This window comes from Dendropsophus ebraccatus, chromosome 11 (assembly GCF_027789765.1).
Source record: "Dendropsophus ebraccatus isolate aDenEbr1 chromosome 11, aDenEbr1.pat, whole genome shotgun sequence".
NCBI lineage: Eukaryota > Metazoa > Chordata > Amphibia > Anura > Hylidae > Dendropsophus > Dendropsophus ebraccatus.
In genome coordinates this window covers 2,215,922-2,238,236 of record NC_091464.1, presented here as the reverse complement: position 1 = coordinate 2,238,236, position 22,315 = coordinate 2,215,922, and the positions used below count along the sequence as shown (strand labels likewise).

At 50.5% G+C, this 22,315-nt stretch overlaps 1 protein-coding gene across 5 annotated transcripts in view; it reads left to right on the top strand.

Moving 5' to 3' along the window:
- ZC3H11A (zinc finger CCCH-type containing 11A) overlaps positions 1 to 22,315 on the top strand; it is a 97,283-nt gene that overhangs the window by 47,377 nt on the left and 27,591 nt on the right. For 4 of the 5 annotated variants that reach the window (XM_069944847.1, XM_069944846.1, XM_069944845.1 and 1 more), the window contains 6 exons: positions 4,199 to 4,315; positions 8,166 to 8,258; positions 10,017 to 10,088; positions 10,449 to 10,556; positions 12,654 to 13,253; positions 13,671 to 13,735. In XM_069944847.1, the coding sequence (XP_069800948.1) occupies positions 4,199 to 4,315; positions 8,166 to 8,258; positions 10,017 to 10,088; positions 10,449 to 10,556; positions 12,654 to 13,253; positions 13,671 to 13,735 (1,055 nt within the window). The remainder of the gene's footprint in view (positions 1 to 4,198; positions 4,316 to 8,165; positions 8,259 to 10,016; positions 10,089 to 10,448; positions 10,557 to 12,653; positions 13,254 to 13,670; positions 13,736 to 22,315) is intronic. The other variant, XM_069944849.1, reaches the window with a different exon arrangement.

Here is a 22,315-nt window from a genome sequence, read left to right as displayed (position 1 = left end):
CATCTTCAGTCTCCTCACATCAGCCTTCTCCGTACTCCTCTCCCTGACCCCCGCTCTCCGTCTTCAGCTTCCTCACCTCCAGCCTTCTCCGTCTTCCTCTCCCCGACCCCCGCTCTCCATCCTCCTCTCCCCGACCCCCGCTCTCCATCCTCCTCTCCCCGACCCCCGCTCTCCATTCTCCTCTCCCCGACCCCCGCTCTCCATCCTCCTCTCCCCGACCCCGCTCTCCGTCTTCAGTCTCCTCACCTCCAGCCTTCTCTCTCCGTCCTCTCGCTCTCCCTTTTCAGCTTCCTCACCTCCTCTCCCTTCTCCTCACTCCCTGACCCCCGCTCTCCATCTTCAGCCTCCTTACCTCCAGCCTTCTCCGTCGTCCTCTCCCCGACCCCCGCTCTCCATCCTCCTCTCCCCGACCCCCGCTCTTCGTCTTCAGCTTCCTCACCTCCAGCCTTCTCCGTCCTCCTCTCCCCGACCCCCGCTCTCCCTCCTCAGCCTCCTCACCTCCAGCCTTCTCTGTCCTCCTCACCTCCAGCCTTCTTCGTCCTCCTCTCCCCGACCCCCGCTCTCCGTCTTCAGCTTCCTCACCTCCAGCCTTCTCCGTCCTCCTCTCCCCGTCCCCGCTCTCCGTCTTCAGTCTCCTTACCTCCAGCCTTCTCCGTCCTCCTCTCCCCGTCCCCGCTCTCCGTCTTCAGCTTCCTCACCTCCAGCCTTCTCCGTCCTCCTCTCCCCGACCCCGCTCTCTGTCTTCAGTCTCCTCACCTCCAGCCTTCTCTCTCCGTCCTCTCGCTCTCCCTTTTCAGCTTCCTCACCTCCTCTCCCTTCTCCTCACTCCCCAACCCCCTTTCTCCATCTTCAGCCTCCTTACCTCCAGCCTTCTCTGTCCTCCTCTCCCGGACCCCCGCTCTCCCTCCTCAGCCTCCTCACCTCCAGCCTTCTCTGTCCTCCTCACCTCCAGCCTTCTTCGTCCTCCTCTCCCCGACCCCGCTCTCCGTCTTCAGTCTCCTCACCTCCAGCCTTCTCTCTCCGTCCTGTCGCTCTCCCTTTTCAGCTTCCTCACCTCCTCTCCCTTCTCCTCACTCCCCGACCCCCGCTCTCCATCTTCAGTCTCCTCACCTCCAGCCTTCTCCGTCCTCCTCTCCCCGACCCCCGCTCTCCGTCTTCAGTCTCCTCACCTCCAGCCTTCTCCGTCCTCCTCTCCCCGACCCCCGCTCTCCGTCTTCAGTCTCCTCACCTCCAGCCTTCTCCGTCCTCCTCTCCCCGTCCCCGCTCTCCGTCTTCAGTCTCCTCACCTCCAGCCTTCTCCGTCCTCCTCTCCCCGACCCCTCTCTCCGTCTTCAGTCTCCTCACCTCCAGCCTTCTCCGTCCTCCTCTCCCCGTCCCCGCTCTCCGTCTTCAGTCTCCTCACCTCCAGCCTTCTCCGTCCTCCTCTCCCCGACCCCCGCTCTCCGTCTTCAGTCTCCTCACCTCCAGCCTTCTCCGTCCTCCTCTCCTCGACCCCCGCTCTCCGTCTTCAGCTTCCTCACCTCCAGCCTTCTCTCTCCGTCCTCTCGCTCTCCCTTTTCAGCTTCCTCACCTCCTCTCCCTTCTCCTCACTCCCCCACCCCCGCTCTCCGTCTTCAGCCTCCTCACATCAGCCTTCTCCGTCCTCCTCTCCCGGACCTCCCGCTCTCCTCAGTGCAGCTCCCTATGCCACATAAATCATCTCCCTGATAAGAGTGTGGCTCAGCCGGACCCTATTATCAGACAGACACCAGCAGCGGGGGTCTGCTACACACAGTAGCCGCCCCTGCTGCATACGGAGCGGCTCAGGAGGGGTTAATGCCGCTGTCAGTGTGACAGCGGCATCAACACAGTTACACAGCCGGCACAAGCAATTGCTATGTGCCGGCTATTTGAAATTGGCGCCGCCGGGAACGGAGGGAGAGAGAGCGCGGAGGAAGTGACAGGTGGGAGCAGGGAGAGGCATACAGAGAACACGGCCGGCGCTCAGATAGCCGCCGGCCGTGTTATCTGCTCTATACTTTGTTAAACTGCGCTATTATGCAAATTAACAAAGTATTGATACCAGGAAACCCTGGTATCGAACCGTTTTTCTGCCCGAAATACCGATAGTAGTATCGATATTTCGGTGCATCGTGCATCCCTATCCCCGGTTATAGCGGCATATCCCTGATAATAGCGGCATATTCCCTCTTCGGATCCCTGATTATAGCGGCATATTCCCTCTTCGGATCCCTGATTATAGCGGCATATTCCCGCTTCGGATCCCTGGTTATAGCGGCATATTCCCGCTTCAGGTCCCTGGTTATAGCGGCATATTCCCGCTTCGGATCCCTGGTTATAGCGGCATATTCCCGCTTCGGATCCCTGATTATAGCGGCATATTCCCGCTTCGGATCCCTGGTTATAGCGGCATATTCCCGCTTCGGATCCCTGGTTATAGCGGCATATTCCCGCTTCGGATCCCTGGTTATAGCGGCATATTCCCGCTTCGGATCCCTGGTTATAGCGGCATATTCCCGCTTCGGATCCCTGGTTATAGCTGCATATTCCCGCTTCGGATCCCTGGTTATAGCGGCATATTCCCGCTTCGGATTCCTGATTATAGCGGCATATTCCCGCTTCGGATCCCTGATTATAGCGGCATATTCCCGCTTTGGATCCCTGGTTATAGCGGCATATTCCCGCTTTGGATCCCTGGTTATAGCGGCATATTCCCGCTTCGGATCCCTGGTTATAGCGGCATATTCCCGCTTCGGATCCCTGACTATAGCGGCATATTCCCGCTTCGGATCCCTGACTATAGCGGCATATTCCCGCTTCGGATCCCTGGTTATAGCGGCATATTCCCGCTTCGGATCCCTGATTATAGCGGCATATTCCCGCTTTGGATCCCTGATTATAGCGGCATATTCCCGCTTCGGATCCCTGGTTATAGCGGCATATTCCCGCTTCGGATCCCTGATTATAGCGGCATATTCCCGCTTCGGATCCCTGGTTATAGCGGCATATTCCCGCTTCGGATCCCTGGTTATAGCGGCATATTCCCGCTTCGGATCCCTGGTTATAGCGGCATATTCCCGCTTCGGATCCCTGGTTATAGCGGCATATTCCCGCTTCGGATCCCTGGTTATAGCTGCATATTCCCGCTTCGGATCCCTGGTTATAGCGGCATATTCCCGCTTCGGATCCCTGGTTATAGCGGCATATTCCCTCTTCGGATCCCTGATTATAGCGGCATATTCCCGCTTCGGATCCCTGGTTATAGCGGCATATTCCCGCTTCGGGTCCCTGGTTATAGCGGCATATTCCCGCTTCGGGTCCCTGGTTATAGCGGCATATTCCCGCTTCGGATCCCTGGTTATAGCGGCATATTCCCGCTTCGGATCCCTGATTATAGCGGCATATTCCCGCTTCGGATCCCTGGTTATAGCGGCATATTCCCGCTTCGGATCCCTGGTTATAGCGGCATATTCCCGCTTCGGATCCCTGGTTATAGCGGCATATTCCCGCTTCGGATCCCTGGTTATAGCTGCATATTCCCGCTTCGGATCCCTGGTTATAGCGGCATATTCCCGCTTTGGATCCCTGGTTATAGCGGCATATTCCCGCTTTGGATCCCTGGTTATAGCGGCATATTCCCGCTTCGGATCCCTGGTTATAGCGGCATATTCCCGCTTCGGATCCCTGACTATAGCGGCATATTCCCGCTTCGGATCCCTGACTATAGCGGCATATTCCCGCTTCGGATCCCTGGTTATAGCGGCATATTCCCGCTTCGGATCCCTGGTTATAGCGGCATATTCCCGCTTCGGATCCCTGATTATAGCGGCATATTCCCGCTTTGGATCCCTGATTATAGCGGCATATTCCCGCTTCGGATCCCTGGTTATAGCGGCATATTCCCGCTTCGGATCCCTGATTATAGCGGCATATTCCCGCTTCGGATCCCTGGTTATAGCGGCATATTCCCGCTTCGGATCCCTGGTTATAGCGGCATATTCCCGCTTCGGATCCCTGGTTATAGCGGCATATTCCCGCTTCGGATCCCTGATTATAGCGGCATATTCCCGCTTTGGATCCCTGATTATAGCGGCATATTCCCGCTTCGGATCCCTGATTATAGCGGCAGGGACACGTAAACCTCCCTGTGCATTAGGACGTTTGTTTTCACCTCCAACTTTTCTTTGTGTTTTTATAGATCAGTTTTCTGAAGAAGGTGAGGAGCTGAAGAGTTCTGCCCTACACAGCGCAGCGCCTGGGAACCAACATGGAGCACATGGGCTATCCACCAGGAAAACATTGATGCCCAGAAAAGGTACTGAGGATATCCCAAGCGCCCGTATTACTATAGTTACTATAGTTAGCTATATCATACGTAGCATTTCACAGCCACCAACGCTGGTCCGAAGCTTAATGGTCTGCTAGGGACTTGGATATTGGGGATCCTTTCTCATTGCTCTGCATTCATTGTTCACTATACACAGCTCTGCATTGGTATTTTGGCCATGGCAAGTATCACAGCTTAGTCCCTTTGGCTTCATGGAGACTGAGCTGTAATACGAAAGGTGTGATGCAAAGCTGAGGCATTGCGGAGACATCATTTAGTTCCAGCCTTAACAGTTCCGGAGACTTTTTCATTGATAGCCTATCCCTAGGATTAATATGTGACTAGTGGGGGTCCACAGCCTTGGACCCCTGCTGTTTGCAAGAACCACAGTGCCAAAAAAACAGATGGACATTATAGTGGCCACAATGTACACAGCCTCCTGCTTCTGTCATTATAGTGGCCACAATGTACACAGCCTCCTGCTTCTCTCATTATAGTGGCCACAATGTACACAGCCACCAGCTTCTCCCTCATTATAGTGGCCACAATGTACACAGCCTCCTGCTTCTCTCATTATAGTGGCCACAATGTACACAGCCACCAGCTTCTCCCTCATTATAGTGGCCACAATGTACACAGCCTCCTGCTTCTCTCATTATAGTGGCCACAATGTACACAGCCACCAGCTTCTCCCTCATTATAGTGGCCACAATGTACACAGCCTCCTGCTTCTGTCATTATAGTGGCCACAATGTACACAGCCTCCTGCTTCTCTCATTATAGTGGCCACAATGTACACAGCCACCAGCTTCTCCCTCTTTATAGTGGCCACAATGTACACAGCCTCCTGCTTCTCTCATTATAGTGGCCACAATGTACACAGCCACCAGCTTCTCCCTCATTATAGTGGCCACAATGTACACAGCCTCCTGCTTCTGTCATTATAGTGGCCACAATGTACACAGCCACCAGCTTCTCCCTCATTATAATGGCCACAATGTACACAGCCTCCTGCTTCTCTCATTATAGTGGCCACAATGTACACAGCCTCCTGCTTCTGTCATTATAGTGGCCACAATGTATACAGCCACCAGCTTCTCCCTCATTATAGTGGCCACAATGTACACAGCCTCCTGCTTCTCTCATTATAGTGGCCACAATGTACACAGCCACCAGCTTCTCCCTCATTATAGTGGCCACAATGTACACAGCCTCCTGCTTCTCTCATTATAGTGGCCACAATGTACACAGCCACCAGCTTCTCCCTCATTATAGTGGCCACAATGTACACAGCCACCAGCTTCTCCCTCATTATAGTGGCCACAATGTACACAGCCTCCTGCTTCTCTCATTATAGTGGCCACAATGTACACAGCCACCAGCTTCTCCCTCATTATAGTGGCCACAATGTACACAGCCTCCTGCTTCTCTCATTATAGTGGCCACAATGTACACAGCCTCCTGCTTCTGTCATTATAGTGGCCACAATGTATACAGCCACCAGCTTCTCCCTCATTATAGTGGCCACAATGTACACAGCCTCCTGCTTCTCTCATTATAGTGGCCACAATGTACACAGCCGCCTGCTTCTCTCATTATAGTGGCCACAATGTACACAGCCGCCAGCTTCTCTCTCATTATAGTGGCCACAATGTATACTGCCTCCTGCTTCTTTCATTAAAGTGGCCACAATGTACACAGCCTCCTGCTTCTTTCATTATAGTGGCCACAATGTACACAGCCACCAGCTTCTCCCTCATTATAGTGGCCACAATGTACACAGCCTCCTGCTTCTCTCATTATAGTGGCCACAATGTACACAGCCTCCTGCTTCTCTCATTATAGTGGCCACAATGTACACAGCCTCCTGCTTCTCTCATTATGGTGGCCACAATGTACACAGCCACCAGCTTCTCCCTCATTATAGTGGCCACAATGTACACAGCCTCCTGCTTTTCTCATTATAGTGGCCACAATGTATACAGCCTCCTACTTCTGTCATTATAGTGGCCTCAATGTATACAGCCTCCTGCTTCTGTCATTATAGTGGCCACAATGTACACAGCCTCCTACTTCTGTCATTATAGTGGCCACAATGTACACTGCCTCCTACTTCTGTCATTATAGTGGCCACAATGTATACAGCCTCCTGCTTTTCTCATTATAGTGGCCACAATGTACACAGCCACCAGCTTCTCTCTCATTATAGTGGCCACAATGTACACTGCCTCCTGCTTCTCTCATTATAGTGGCCACAATGTACACAGCCACCAGCTTCTCCCTCATTATAGTGGCCACAATGTATACAGCCACCAGCTTCTCTCTCATTATAGTGGCCACAATGTACACAGCCTCCTGCTTTTCTCATTTTAGTGGCCACAATGTACACAGCCTCTGCTTCTGTCATTATAGTGGCCACAATGTATACAGCCTCCAGCTTCTGTCATTATAGTGGCCACAATGTACACAGCCGCCAGCTTCTCTCATTATAGTGGCCACAATGTATACAGCCGCCAGCTTCTCTCATTATAGTGGCCACAATGTATACAGCCTCCTACTTCTGTCATTATAGTGGCCACAATGTACACAGCCACCAGCTTCTCCCTCATTATAGTGGCTACAATGTACACAGCCGCCAGCTTCTCTCATTATAGTGGCCACAATGTACACAGCCTCCTGCTTCTCTCATTATAGTGGCCACAATGTACACAGCCTCCTGCTTCTCTCATTATAGTGGCCACAATGTACACAGCCTCCTGCTTCTCTCATTATAGTGGCCACAATGTATACAGCCTCCAGCTTCTGTCATTATAGTGGCCACAATGTACACAGCCACCAGCTTCTCTCTCATTATAGTGGCCACAATGTATACAGCCTCCTGCTTTTCTCATTATAGTGGCCACAATGTACACAGCCACCAGCTTCTCCCTCATTATAGTGGCCACAATGTACACAGCCACCAGCTTCTCTCTCATTATAGTGGCCACAATGTACACTGCCTCCTGCTTCTCTCATTATAGTGGCCACAATGTACACAGCCGCCAGCTTCTCTCTTTTATTATAAAGGGCCACAATGTACACAGCCACCAGCTTCTCCCTCATTATAGTGGCCACAATGTATACAGCCACCAGCTTCTCTCTCATTATAGTGGCCACAATGTACACAGCCTCCTGCTTTTCTCATTTTAGTGGCCACAATGTACACAGCCTCTGCTTCTGTCATTATAGTGGCCACAATGTATACAGCCTCCAGCTTCTGTCATTATAGTGGCCACAATGTACACAGCCGCCAGCTTCTCTCATTATAGTGGCCACAATGTATACAGCCGCCAGCTTCTCTCATTATAGTGGCCACAATGTATACAGCCTCCTACTTCTGTCATTATAGTGGCCACAATGTACACAGCCGCCAGCTTCTCTCTTTTTATTATAAAGGGCCACAATGTACACAGCCTCCTGCTTCTCTCATTATAGTGGCCACAATGTACACAGCCGCCAGCTTCTCTCTTTTTATTATAAAGGGCCACAATGTACACAGCCTCCTGCTTCTCTCATTATAGTGGCCACAATGTACACAGCCGCCAGCTTCTCTCTTTTATTATAAAGGGCCACAATGTACACAGCCGCCAGCTTCTCTCTTTTATTATAAAGGGCCACAATGTACACAGGCGCCAGCTTCTTTCCTTAGTGTGATGCCGCTGATCTGGCACGGCTGGTCAGTTGGCTGTGATCAGATATTGAGGATAGAATCGGTGAATCGTCTCGGAAAGCGACTTAGTCTTTGCAGAATGTTTTCTAATATGACACCTAATACTGAGAACTTGTTTCTTCTTCCCAGATTATTCTGTTTCTCCAGAAATCTTTGCTTCTCCTTATAACCAAGTAGACGACCTCATCACGGATCTGCGGACTGCCAAGTTAACAAGTAAAGGTAGTCACATGATAGCTGGTCCTTTTATTATAAGAAATGTTTTACATAACCGCTGATCTGTCAGATCTTTGTTTATTTAGGGCGATATTACACTGAATGATTATGGGCCGTACTTGGCCGATTCCCGACCTTTTCAGATAATAATTTGGTGTAAAGGGACATCTGACATGCACGACGTTAGCTGATCGTTGTCCTAAAACCTGAGCAATGAATAGACTCTGATCTGCCCATCACCCCATATAATAGAAGCGGGGGCCGCTGCTGTCTTCTTTAAACAGCCCCTCCTGCTGCTCCCCCGCTCCATGTTGGTGCGTGCAATAGCACAGACAGTGAGCTGAAAACAAGAAGGGAGCAAGCACTGACCTGACAGGTTGTCGCTCACTTGCTCCTTAACCCATTAGTGACCGCTGTATCGGCTTTTTACGGCCATCACTACTGGGCTTTATTCTGTCCGCGTCGGCTTTTTACGGCGGGGACAGAATAAATGGTACCAGCGCAGAAGCGTCGGCAACGCAGGAGGTCAGCTGTCAGCATGACAGCTGATCTCCTGCTGCAACTACCCGGAGCGCTAATTTACCGCTCTGGGTAGTTTTAACCCATTAAATGCCGCTGTCAAGTCATGACAGCGGCATGTAACTGGTTCCGGTCAGGTGCGGCCATGGCAATCACTGGGGCCTTCTAAAGTCCCCTGGGATTGCCAGGGTAAAGCCTCTACACAGCCGTACGAGAGGCATGGCTGTGTAGATTGCCTGTAAGCTGGTTGCTGACATAGGCAATATGCTGCACTACAGTAGTAGGGTACTGTATTGTAACAGTGATCAAAAGATCACTGCTTGGTATACACTAGTGTACAGTTATGTACACTAGTGTAAAAGTGGGGGAAAAAAAGTTTGCACCAAAACACACCAAAAAAATCCCCCGCAGCCCTCCCCAAAAAAAGCATTAACTTCCCTATATAGAATAAAACATTACATAAAACCACTTAAACATAAAATATATACACATCTGTAACGACCTAATCTATAAAACTAAACCAATCATATCGCATGACACACGATGTAAAAGAAAAATAGGGGGGGAAAAAGCTGGTGTATTTTATCAATCTGCTTCGAAATTAAATCCTAAAAGAGATCAAAATGTCATATACATGTAATACTTGGTATCAATAAAAACTACACATCTTCCTGCAAATCATGAGCCCAAAGCCGGCTCTGTCGTGCGAAAGATACGAAGGCTATGGATATAGCAATGTGGTGACAGTTTTTATCCTTTTTTTCAGGAAGATAGTTTTTATTGTGTCAAAGTGGTGGTAATAAAAAAAAAACTAAACAAATTTGGTATCGACATAACCGTAGTGACCCAGAGAATACAATAATTATGATATGATATTTAAAAAGCAGGAAAAATTAATTATCATTTTTCCAATTTTTCATATTTTGATGTTTTTAACAAAAAATCATACATCTCAGAATGACTAGCATACATTAATGCATCACAACGCTATAACCGCATAACGTGAGACAGGTCAGACTTAAAAACTTAGCTTGGTCATGAAAGGCCAAACTAGCTGCAGCACTAAGGGGTTAATATCAGCCCATCTAACCGGACCCTCTGGCTTTCCTTTCTGAAGTTTTCTTTTTCTTCTTCTTGGTTTGAAAATATTATATAGTAGCTCAGCTTTGTCCTTATGGGGGCGCTATAGATATATACGATAAATTGTAGGTATTTAATGAGTATTCATGTTTCTGTCATTCCCAGCACCGACCGCACACCTTACCTTGGCACAAAGATTGGGAAAACGCAAGAATTTCCCCGGAGACAGCCCACTAGGTACTGCGCCTGTCTTATAGAGAATGTGCACTTATCTATGTGTTCCTAGCTTTTCTTAAAGGAGAAGTCCAATGGGTTATAAAATCCACCAGCTTGCTTACCTCTTCCCATGGTGAGCGGTGGGACCAGGCACAGGACCCCTGCTGGGCTCCAGGATTTCTGAAGCTGACGGACAGGCGGGACCCAGTCACTGATTGGCTGAGCGGCCAGTCCGTCAGCAAAAACACAACTCTGAGTGATATGCCTCCCTGCGGGAGTTAGAGCTTATAATCAGTTTTATAATCCACCGGACTTCTCCTTTATATGATTTATTTGCTTTCTATATAGAGACAGCCACTAACCATCCTCATTACTTTCTAGTAGCTGCTGCTAGAGATGTTCTGCCTCCTGCAAAGAGAACATTGTCCAAAAGACTTGGGAAGAGGATGACATCCCCGCCTGATAGCCCCGAGGGTCAGCCAAAGCCAGGTATAGGCATAGCAGCAACTGGAAATAAGTGATCAACTATAACAATTCTTATTCCCTTTCTTGTATATTCTGTTATGTATCATGTTACAGCCTCATGCAATCCTAATGTCTGGCTTACCCACAAGTGGTGTGATGGTCCTAGCAGAGACTAAGATGCCCAACACCACAATGCATACCACCTACCTTTACTAGCTGCCCCCGAACCCTTCTGTCTCCCTCCCCTTGTAGATTGTCAGCTCTGGCGGGCAGGCTCCTCTCTTCCCTATGTAATACCTGGCGGGCAGGCTCCTCTCTTTCCTATGTAATACCTGGTGGGCAGGCTCCTCTCTTCCCTATGTAATACCTGGCGGGCAGGCTCCTCTCTTTCCTATGTAATACCTGGCGGGCAGGCTCCTCTCTCCCTATGTAATACCTGGCGGTCAGGCTCCTCTCTCCCTATGTAATCCCTGGCGGGCAGGCTCCTCTCTCCCTATGTAATACCTGGCGGACAGGCTCCTCTCTCCCTATGTAATACCTGGCGGGCAGGCTCCTCTCTCCCTATGTAATACCTGGCGGGCAGGCTCCTCTCTCCCTATGTAATACCTGGCGGGCAGGCTCCTCTCTCTCTATGTAATACCTGGCGGGCAGGCTCCTCTCTCCCTATGTAATACCTGGCGGGCAGGCTCCTCTCTCCCTATGTAATACCTGGCGGGCAGGCTCCTCTCTCCCTATGTAATACTTGGCGGGCAGGCTCCTCTCTCCCTATGTAATACCTGGCGGGCAGGCTCCTCTCTCCCTATGTAAGCCCTGGCGGGCAGGCTCCTCTCTCCCTATGTAATACCTGGCGGGCAGGGTCCTTTCTCCCTATGTAATACCTGGCGGGCAGGCTCCTCTCTCCCTATGTAATACCTGGCGGGCAGGCTCCTCTCTCCCTATGTAATACCTGGTGGGCAGGCTCCTCTCTCCCTATGTAATACCTGGCGGGCAGGCTCCACTCTCCCTATGTAATACCTGGCGGGCAGGCTCCTCTCTCCCTATGTAATACCTGGCGGACAGGCTCCTCTCTCCCTATGTAATACCTGGCGGGCAGGGTCCTCTCTCCCTATGTAATACCTGGCGGGCAGGGTCCTCTCTCCCTATGTAATACCTGGTGGGCAGGCTCCTCTCTCCCTATGTAATACCTGGCGGACAGGCTCCTCTCTCCCTATGTAATACCTGGCGGGCAGGGTCCTCTCTCCCTATGTAATACCTGGCGGGCAGGGTCCTCTCTCCCTATGTAATACCTGGCGGGCAGGGTCCTTTCTCCCTATGTAATACCTGGCGGGCAGGCTCCTCTCTCCCTATGTAATACCTGGCGGGCAGGCTCCTTTCTCCCTATGTAATACCTGGCGGGCGGGCTCCTCTCGCTCTCTGCTGGCGGGCAGGCTCCTCTCGCTCTCTGCTGGCGGGCGGGCTCCTCTCGCTCTCTGCTGGCGGGCGGGCTCCTCTCGCTCTCTGCTGGCGGGCGGGCTCCTCTCGCTCTCTGCTGGCGGGCGGGCTCCTCTCGCTCTCTGCTGGCGGGCGGGCTCCTCTCGCTCTCTGCTGGCGGGCGGGCTCCTCTCGCTCTCTGCTGGCGGGCGGGCTCCTCTCGCTCTCTGCTGGCGGGCGGGCTCCTCTCGCTCTCTGCTGGCGGGCGGGCTCCTCTCGCTCTCTGCTGGCGGGCGGGCTCCTCTCGCTCTCTGCTGGCGGGCGGGCTCCTCTCGCTCTCTCTCTCGCTCTCTCCTGGCGGGCGGGCTGTTTAAAAATCTCCAGTCTTCCAGTACTTATTAGCTGCTGTATATCCTGCAGGAAGTGGTGTATTCTCTCCAGTCTGACACAGTGCTCTCTGCTGCCACCTCTGTCCATGTCAGGAACTGTCCAGAGCAGGAGAGGCTTTAGCTTTGGCTGTCCAGGCATGATGGGAGTTGTAGCTGGAGGGCTGAAGATTCCCATCCCTGGTCTGTATGTAAAAATAAGAGCACAACACACCAACCTTATTCTTGATTTTAATTTCCCCCCTTTTACTTTGAGTAAGGCAGTGGACTGAAGTCATGAGATTTTACTGACCACATGTAACCTTTTTTTTTTTTGCTGATCCAGCTGCTTATACAGTGTCTGACTTCCGTATTAAGACCCTTGAAGAAATCCGTCAGGAGAAAGCCAGTCAAAGTGTAAAGCAAGAGACCAGTCCTCCCTCTCTATGTGACGACAGTAAGAAGAGCAAGATCTCCTCCAAGCCTCACCCAGCCATTCACATCAAATCATTGAGCGAAATTCGGGAAGAAAAGAGACTGAGACAACTAACAGACGAGAACGCCAAAGATGAAAGAGATGGCAAGGCAGATAAGGAGCCTGAGGAAACGATATCTGGAAGTACAACCGAGTGTGAGACAATCCCAGCCGAGACTGCACCGAAACAGACGGGGATTAGTCGCAACGTTCAGGCTGGACGGAAGATGAAGCTGCCAATAGTAAATGACAGCGCTCCCAGCCATGTCCGCACCGCGAAACCCACAGCGGAAGGGACAAAACACAGTTCACATTCAATAGAGAAGGTTAAAGTGAAAACCCTTGAAGAGATCAGACAAGAGAAAGCTCTACGACTCCAACAAACCGCAAAATCAGCAATTGTGGATTCTGTATGTAAAGTGCAGGCTTCATCCAATCACAGGAAGATCCTGAGGCTCCCCAGACCCCAAGGTGAGCAACATTACTTAAAGGGCTTGTCCACCATTAGAAAAACCATGGCCGCTTTCTTCCAGAGACAGCACCGCTCTTGTCTCTACTTTTGGGTTGGGTTTTACAGTTCTATTCACTTCAATGGAAACAAGTTCCAGAACCTGCAGCCAAGCTGGAGAGCGGAGTGGTTTCTGTCACCTGGGGCCCCCGCCCAGGACGTTATTATTTGCTCTTTATGTAGCCCCTCTCTTAAACCTGATGAAGGAATGGGGTGTGGGCGGTGTATCTGGTAAGCTGATACTATTTGCACATCACCTGCTCCTTTTTGTTGCGTTCACTGATGGTTTCTGGTGGTCGAGTCTTTTTCTGACACCAATGACAGATAGTGTTTTTCTCCGCAGAAACTTTGCAAATTATATATATTTTGCTTTAATACAGGGAAAACTGATGGAAAAGTGGAGAAGTTACCTGCAGAGGTCGGGCTGGCTGGAGAGGAGGATAAGGTATCTTTTAGCTTGTTGTGTTAATGATTGGATTCTCCTCTCACATTTTGCTGTGGGTGTCAGGTCGGCTGGGGATTGTCAGGTCGGCTGGGGATTGTCAGTTCCGTCACCAGTGGGGTAGTAATTTACAGAGTGTCCGTTCTATCACCAGTGGGGTAGTAATGTACAGAGTGTCCGTTCTATCACCAGTGGGGTAGTAATGTACAGAGTGTCCGTTCTATCACCAGTGGGGTAGTAATGTACAGAGTGTCCGTTTCTTTACCAGTGGGGTAGTAATGTACAGAGTGTCCGTTCTATCACCAGTGGGGTAGTAATGTACAGAGTGTCTGTTCTATCACCAGTGGGTTACTAATGTACAGAGTGTCCGTTCTATCACCAGTAGGGTAGTAATGTACAGAGTGTCCGTTCTATCACCAGTGGGGTAGTAATTACAGAGTGTCTGTTCCTTCACCAGTGGGTTACTAATGTACAGAGTGTCCGTTCTATCACCAGTGGGTTACTAATGTACAGAGTGTCTGTTCTATCACCAGTGGGTTACTAATGTACAGAGTGTCTGTTCTATCACCAGTGGGTTACTAATGTACAGAGTGTCCGTTCTATCACCAGTGGGTTACTAATGTACAGAGTGTCCGTTCTATCACCAGTGGGTTACTAATGTACAGAGTGTCCGTTCTATCACCAGTGGGTTACTAATGTACAGAGTGTCCGTTCTATCACCAGTGGGTTACTAATGTACAGAGTGTCCGTTCTATCACCAGTGGGTTACTAATGTACAGAGTGTCCGTTCTATCACCAGTGGGTTACTAATGTACAGAGTGTCCGTTCTATCACCAGTGGGTTACTAATGTACAGAGTGTCCGTTCTATCACCAGTGGGTTACTAATGTACAGAGTGTCCGTTCTATCACCAGTGGGTTACTAATGTACAGAGTGTCCGTTCTATCACCAGTGGGTTAGTAATGATGAGAATAAAATCCAGGTCTCCTATCAGGTCCACAAGATTAGGGACACGTATGAGATTGCTGGGGTCCCAACCTCTGTGCCCCCTGGGAATCTCTCTATCTATCCATAATTCTCTGTGGAGGACTGTACTCAGCTTTCCCTGGCGGCTCTATCCAAAATTCTCTGTGGAGGACTGGGAATCTCTCTATCTATCCATAATTCTCTGTGGAGGACTGTACTCAGCTCTCCCTGGCGGCTCTATCCTTCTCTGTGGAGGACTGTACTCAGCTTTCCCTGGCGTCTCTATCCTTCTCTGTGGAGGACTGTACTCAGCTCTCCCTGGCGGCTCTATCCAAAATTCTCTGTGGAGGACTGTACTCAGCTTTCCCTGGCGTCTCTATCCTTCTCTGTGGAGGACTGTACTCAGCTTTCCCTGGCGTCTCTATCCTTCTCTGTGGAGGACTGTACTCAGCTCTCCCTGGCGGCTCTATCCAAAATTCTCTGTGGAGGACTGTACTCAGCTTTCCCTGGCGGCTCTATCCTTCTCTGTGGAGGACTGTACTCCGCTTTCCCTGGCGGCTCCATCCTTCTCTGTGGAGGACTGTACTCCGCTTTCCCTGGCGGCTCCATAAAGAATGAATGAAGCCACAGGTCACACACTAGACATCCCCGGGGGGCTCAGAGGCCGGACTTCTCCCCGTCCTGTGGAAAACCCCTTTAAATACACATTGATTCTCAAAGAAAAGAACTAAACCTGCAAACTGCGTACCATGAAAAAATCGGAGCGACTTCTGGTGTAATAGTTACATCGGGGACCCCGACACCTCCTGGTGACACACATCACCTGGATAGATTCCGGCAGCTCCGCAGTCCTCTCCTATAGCAGGTGGGGTACAGGTACAGTCCATGCTCCTTCCGGCAGGTCCGCAGTCCTCTGCTATAGCAGGTGGGGTACAGGTACAGTCCATGCTCCTTCCGGCAGGTCCGCAGTCCTCTGCTATAGCAGGTGGGGTACAGGTACAGTCCATGCTCCTTCCGGCAGGTTAGCAGTCCTCTCCTATAGCAGGTGGGGTACAGGTACAGTCCATGCTCCTTCCGGCAGGTCCGCAGTCCTCTCCTATAGCAGGTGGGGTACAGGTACAGTCCATGCTCCTTCCGGCAGCTCCGCAGTCCTCTCCTATAGCAGGTGGGGTACAGGTACAGTCCATGCTGCTTCCGGCAGGTCCGCAGTCCTCTCCTATAGCAGGTGGGGTACAGGTACAGTCCATGGTGGTGCAGCAACCAGTTAGATGCAGCCTTAGGCTACAGTCACATGTCCGTAGTGCCGCCTGGGACGATACATGTGCATCTGTAGAGCTGCGTGCCTCGTGGAGAACTACATTACCACTCCGTTAGCATAGTCGGGACATTAATAACTTTGGACCTACGTTCTGTCGGCAATTGCAGAAAGAATAACGGACGGGTTAATGTGGCCTTAGGGAGTCCTGGAAAACATGGCTACAACCTGTGCTCTATGACTGGGTCCATGTCTTCTACCTAGTTACAGGGCTGCAGCCTCAGGGAATCAGTTGCTGCATGATCCGGGGTCACTCATCTCTAACAGTGATCTGCCTTGCCGCCTCCAGAGGGGTCCACATTGTATCCATATACTACCCATATACTACCCATACACTGTATCCATATACTACCCATATACTGTATCCATATACTACCCATATAGTGTATCCATATACTACCCATACACTGTATCCATATACTACCCATACACTGTAGCCATATACTACCCATATACTGTATCCATATACTACCGATATACTGTATCCATATACTACCCATATACTGTATCCATATACTACCCATATAGTGTATCCATATACTACCCATATAGTGTATCCATATACTACCCATACACTGTATCCATATACTACCCATACACTGTATCCATATACTACCCATATAGTGTATCCATATACTACCCATATAGTGTATCCATATACTACCCATATACTGTATCCATATACTACCCATATAGTGTATCCATATACTACCCATATACTGTATCCATATACTACCCATATAGTGTATCCATATACTACCCATATAGTGTATCCATATACTACCCATATAGTGTATCCATATACTACCCATATAGTGTATCCATATACTACCCATATACTGTATCCATATACTACCCATATACTGTATCCATATACTACCCATACAGTGTATCCATATACTACCCATACAGTGTATCCATATACTACCCATACAGTGTATCCATATACTACCCATACACTGTATCCATATACTACCCATACACTGTATCCATATACTACCCATACACTGTATCCATATACTACCCATACACTGTATCCATATACTACCCATACACTGTATCCATATACTACCCATACACTGTATCCATATACTACCCATACACTGTATCCATATACTACCCATATACTGTATCCATATACTACCCATATAGTGTATCCATATACTACCCATATAGTGTATCCATATACTACCCATACACTGTATCCATATACTACCCATACACTGTATCCATATACTACCCATACACTGTATCCATATACTACCCATACACTGTATCCATATACTACCCATACACTGTATCCATATACTACCCATACACTGTATCCATATACTACCATGATTAAGGCTGCGTAACGCAGCTGAAACGCGTAGGCGTCTTGTTGGGAGCAGGCTGCAGTGTGTGTACGGGGACGAAGGTTGTTGAATAAATACACATTGCAACTACTTGCTGGAAGCTGGACTCACAGTTTTGTTGAATCCATATACTACCCATACACTGTATCCATATACTACCCATATACTGTATAGACAGCTGTGGCAGGTCTCTGTTTGGCCCCTGCTTGCTGTTGTAGTGTGATCCCTGTCATTAGTGTATCGGGATCAGTAGGGCTGCCTTCAGGATGTGGCTCCGGCTTTGCCTTGATGCGGTTGTAGTGTGATCTCCGCCATTAGCTTTCGGGATGTGGCTCCGGCTTTGCCTTGATACTGTTGTAGTGTGATCTCCGCCATTAGCTTTCGGGATGTGGCTCCGGCTTTGCCTTGATACTGTTGTAGTGTGATCTCCGCCATTAGCTTTCGGGATGTGGCTCCGGCTCTGCCTTGATACTGTTGTAGTGTGATCTCCGCCATTAGCTTTCGGATGTAGCTCCGGCTTTGCCTTGATACTGTTGTAGTGTGATCTCCGCCATTAGCTTTCGGATGTGGCTCCGGCTTTGCCTTGATACTGTTGTAGTGTGATCTCCGCCATTAGCTTTCGGGATGTGGCTCCGGCTTTGCCTTGATACTGTTGTAGTGTGATCTCCGCCATTAGCTTTCGGATGTGGCTCCGGCTTTGCCTTGATGCGGTTGTAGTGTGATCTCCGCCATTAGCTTTCGGATGTGGCTCCGGCTTTGCCTTGATACTGTTGTAGTGTGATCTCCGCCATTAGCTTTCGGATGTGGCTCCGGCTTTGCCTTGATGCGGTTGTAGTGTGATCTCCGCCATTAGCTTTCGGATGTGGCTCCGGCTTTGCCTTGATGCGGTTGTAGTGTGATCTCCGCCATTAGCCTTCGGGATGTGGCTCCGGCTTTGCCTTGATACTGTTGTAGTGTGATCTCCGCCATTAGCTTTCGGATGTGGCTCCGGCTTTGCCTTGATACTGTTGTGGTGTGATCTCCGCCATTAGCTTTCGGGATGTGGCTCCGGCTTTGCCTTGATGCGGTTGTAGTGTGATCTCCGCCATTAGCTTTCGGATGTGGCTCTGGCTTTGCCTTGATACTGTTGTAGTGTGATCTCCGCCATTAGCTTTCGGATGTGGCTCCGGCTTTGCCTTGATACTGTTGTAGTGTGATCTCCGCCATTAGCTTTCGGGATGTGGCTCCGGCTTTGTCTTGATGCGGTTGTAGTGTGATCTCCGCCATTAGCTTTCGGGATGTGGCCCCGGCTTTGCCTTGTTACTGTTGTAGTGTGATCTCCGCCATTAGCTTTCGGATGTGGCTCCGGCTTTGCCTTGATACTGTTGTAGTGTGATCTCCGCCATTAGCTTTCGGATGTGGCTCCGGCTTTGCCTTGATACTGTTGTAGTGTGATCTCCGCCATTAGCTTTCGGATGTGGCTCCGGCTTTGCCTTAATACTGTTGTAGTGTGATCTCCGCCATTAGCTTTCGGATGTGGCTCCGGCTTTGCCTTGATACTGTTGTAGTGTGATCTCCGCCATTAGCTTTCGGATGTGGCTCCGGCTTTGCCTTGATGCGGTTGTAGTGTGATCTCCGCCATTAGCCTTTGGGATGTGGCTCCGGCTTTGCCTTAATACTGTTGTAGTGTGATCTCCGCCATTAGCTTTCGGGATGTGGCTCCGGCTTTGCCTTGATGCGGTTGTAGTGTGATCTCCGCCATTAGCTTTCGGGATGTGGCTCCGGCTTTGTCTTGATGCGGTTGTAGTGTGATCTCCGCCATTAGCTTTCGGGATGTGGCCCCGGCTTTGCCTTGTTACTGTTGTAGTGTGATCTCCGCCATTAGCTTTCGGATGTGGCTCCGGCTTTGCCTTGATACTGTTGTAGTGTGATCTCCGCCATTAGCTTTCGGATGTGGCTCCGGCTTTGCCTTGATACTGTTGTAGTGTGATCTCCGCCATTAGCTTTCGGATGTGGCTCCGGCTTTGCCTTGATGCGGTTGTAGTGTGATCTCCGCCATTAGCTTTCGGATGTGGCTCCGGCTTTGCCTTGATGCGGTTGTAGTGTGATCTCCGCCATTAGCTTTCGGATGTGGCTCCGGCTTTGCCTTGATACTGTTGTAGTGTGATCTCCGCCATTAGCTTTCGGATGTGGCTCCGGCTTTGCCTTGATGCGGTTGTAGTGTGATCTCCGCCATTAGCTTTCGGATGTGGCTCCGGCTTTGCCTTGATACTGTTGTAGTGTGATCTCCGCCATTAGCTTTCGGATGTGGCTCCGGCTTTGCCTTGATACTGTTGTAGTGTGATCTCCGCCATTAGCTTTCGGATGTGGCTCCGGCTTTGCCTTGATACTGTTGTAGTGTGATCTCCGCCATTAGCTTTCGGATGTGGCTCCGGCTTTGCCTTGATACTGTTGTAGTGTGATCTCCGCCATTAGCTTTCGGATGTGGCTCCGGCTTTGCCTTGATACTGTTGTAGTGTGATCTCCGCCATTAGCTTTCGGGATGTGGCTCCGGCTTTGCCTTGATACTGTTGTGGTGTGATCTCCGCCATTAGCTTTCGGGATGTGGCTCCGGCTTTGCCTTGATACTGTTGTGGTGTGATCTCCGCCATTAGCTTTCGGATGTGGCTCCGGCTTTGCCTTGATGCGGTTGTAGTGTGATCTCCGCCATTAGCTTTCGGGATGTGGCTCCGACTTTGCCTTGATACTGTTGTAGTGTGATCTCCGCCATTAGCTTTCGGGATGTGGCCCCTGCTTGCTGTAGTAGTGTGATCTCCGCCATTAGCTTTCGGATGTGGCTCCGGCTTTGCCTTGATGCGGTTGTAGTGTGATCTCCGCCATTAGCTTTCGGGATGTGGCCCCGGCTTTGCCTTGATACTGTTGTAGTGTGATCTCCGCCATTAGCTTTCGGATGTGGCTCCGGCTTTGCCTTGATGCGGTTGTAGTGTGATCTCCGCCATTAGCTTTCGGATGTGGCTCCGGCTTTGCCTTGATACTGTTGTAGTGTGATCTCCGCCATTAGCTTTCGGGATGTGGCCCCTGCTTGCTGTAGTAGTGTGATCTCCGCCATTAGCTTTCGGGATGTGGCCCCGGCTTTGCCTTGATACTGTTGTAGTGTGATCTCCGCCATTAGCTTTCGGATGTGGCTCCGGCTTTGCCTTGATGCGGTTGTAGTGTGATCTCCGCCATTAGCTTTCGGATGTGGCTCCGGCTTTGCCTTGATGCGGTTGTAGTGTGATCTCCGCCATTAGCTTTCGGATGTGGCTCCGGCTTTGCCTTGATACTGTTGTAGTGTGATCTCCGCCATTAGCTTTCGGATGTGGCTCCGGCTTTGCCTTGATACTGTTGTAGTGTGATCTCCGCCATTAGCTTTCGGGATGTGGCTCCGGCTTTGTCTTGATGCGGTTGTAGTGTGATCTCCGCCATTAGCTTTCGGGATGTGGCCCCGGCTTTGCCTTGTTACTGTTGTAGTGTGATCTCCGCCATTAGCTTTCGGATGTGGCTCCGGCTTTGCCTTGATACTGTTGTAGTGTGATCTCCGCCATTAGCTTTCGGATGTGGCTCCGGCTTTGCCTTGATACTGTTGTAGTGTGATCTCCGCCATTAGCTTTCGGTTGTGGCTCCGGCTTTGCCTTAATACTGTTGTAGTGTGATCTCCGCCATTAGCTTTCGGATGTGGCTCCGGCTTTGCCTTGATACTGTTGTAGTGTGATCTCCGCCATTAGCTTTCGGATGTGGCTCCGGCTTTGCCTTGTTGCGGTTGTAGTGTGATCTCCGCCATTAGCCTTTGGGATGTGGCTCCGGCTTTGCCTTAATACTGTTGTAGTGTGATCTCCGCCATTAGCTTTCGGGATGTGGCTCCGGCTTTGCCTTGATGCGGTTGTAGTGTGATCTCCGCCATTAGCTTTCGGGATGTGGCTCCGGCTTTGTCTTGATGCGGTTGTAGTGTGATCTCCGCCATTAGCTTTCGGGATGTGGCCCCGGCTTTGCCTTGTTACTGTTGTAGTGTGATCTCCGCCATTAGCTTTCGGATGTGGCTCCGGCTTTGCCTTGATACTGTTGTAGTGTGATCTCCGCCATTAGCTTTCGGATGTGGCTCCGGCTTTGCCTTGATACTGTTGTAGTGTGATCTCCGCCATTAGCTTTCGGATGTGGCTCCGGCTTTGCCTTGATGCGGTTGTAGTGTGATCTCCGCCATTAGCTTTCGGATGTGGCTCCGGCTTTGCCTTGATGCGGTTGTAGTGTGATCTCCGCCATTAGCTTTCGGATGTGGCTCCGGCTTTGCCTTGATACTGTTGTAGTGTGATCTCCGCCATTAGCTTTCGGATGTGGCTCCGGCTTTGCCTTGATGCGGTTGTAGTGTGATCTCCGCCATTAGCTTTCGGATGTGGCTCCGGCTTTGCCTTGATACTGTTGTAGTGTGATCTCCGCCATTAGCTTTCGGATGTGGCTCCGGCTTTGCCTTGATACTGTTGTAGTGTGATCTCCGCCATTAGCTTTCGGATGTGGCTCCGGCTTTGCCTTGATACTGTTGTAGTGTGATCTCCGCCATTAGCTTTCGGATGTGGCTCCGGCTTTGCCTGATACTGTTGTAGTGTGATCTCCGCCATTAGCTTTCGGATGTGGCTCCGGCTTTGCCTTGATACTGTTGGAGTGTGATCTCCGCCATTAGCTTTCGGGATGTGGCTCCGGGTTTGCCTTGATACTGTTGTGGTGTGATCTCCGCCATTAGCTTTCGGGATGTGGCTCCGGCTTTGCCTTGATACTGTTGTGGTGTGATCTCCGCCATTAGCTTTCGGATGTGGCTCCGGCTTTGCCTTGATGCGGTTGTAGTGTGATCTCCGCCATTAGCTTTCGGGATGTGGCTCCGACTTTGCCTTGATACTGTTGTAGTGTGATCTCCGCCATTAGCTTTCGGGATGTGGCCCCT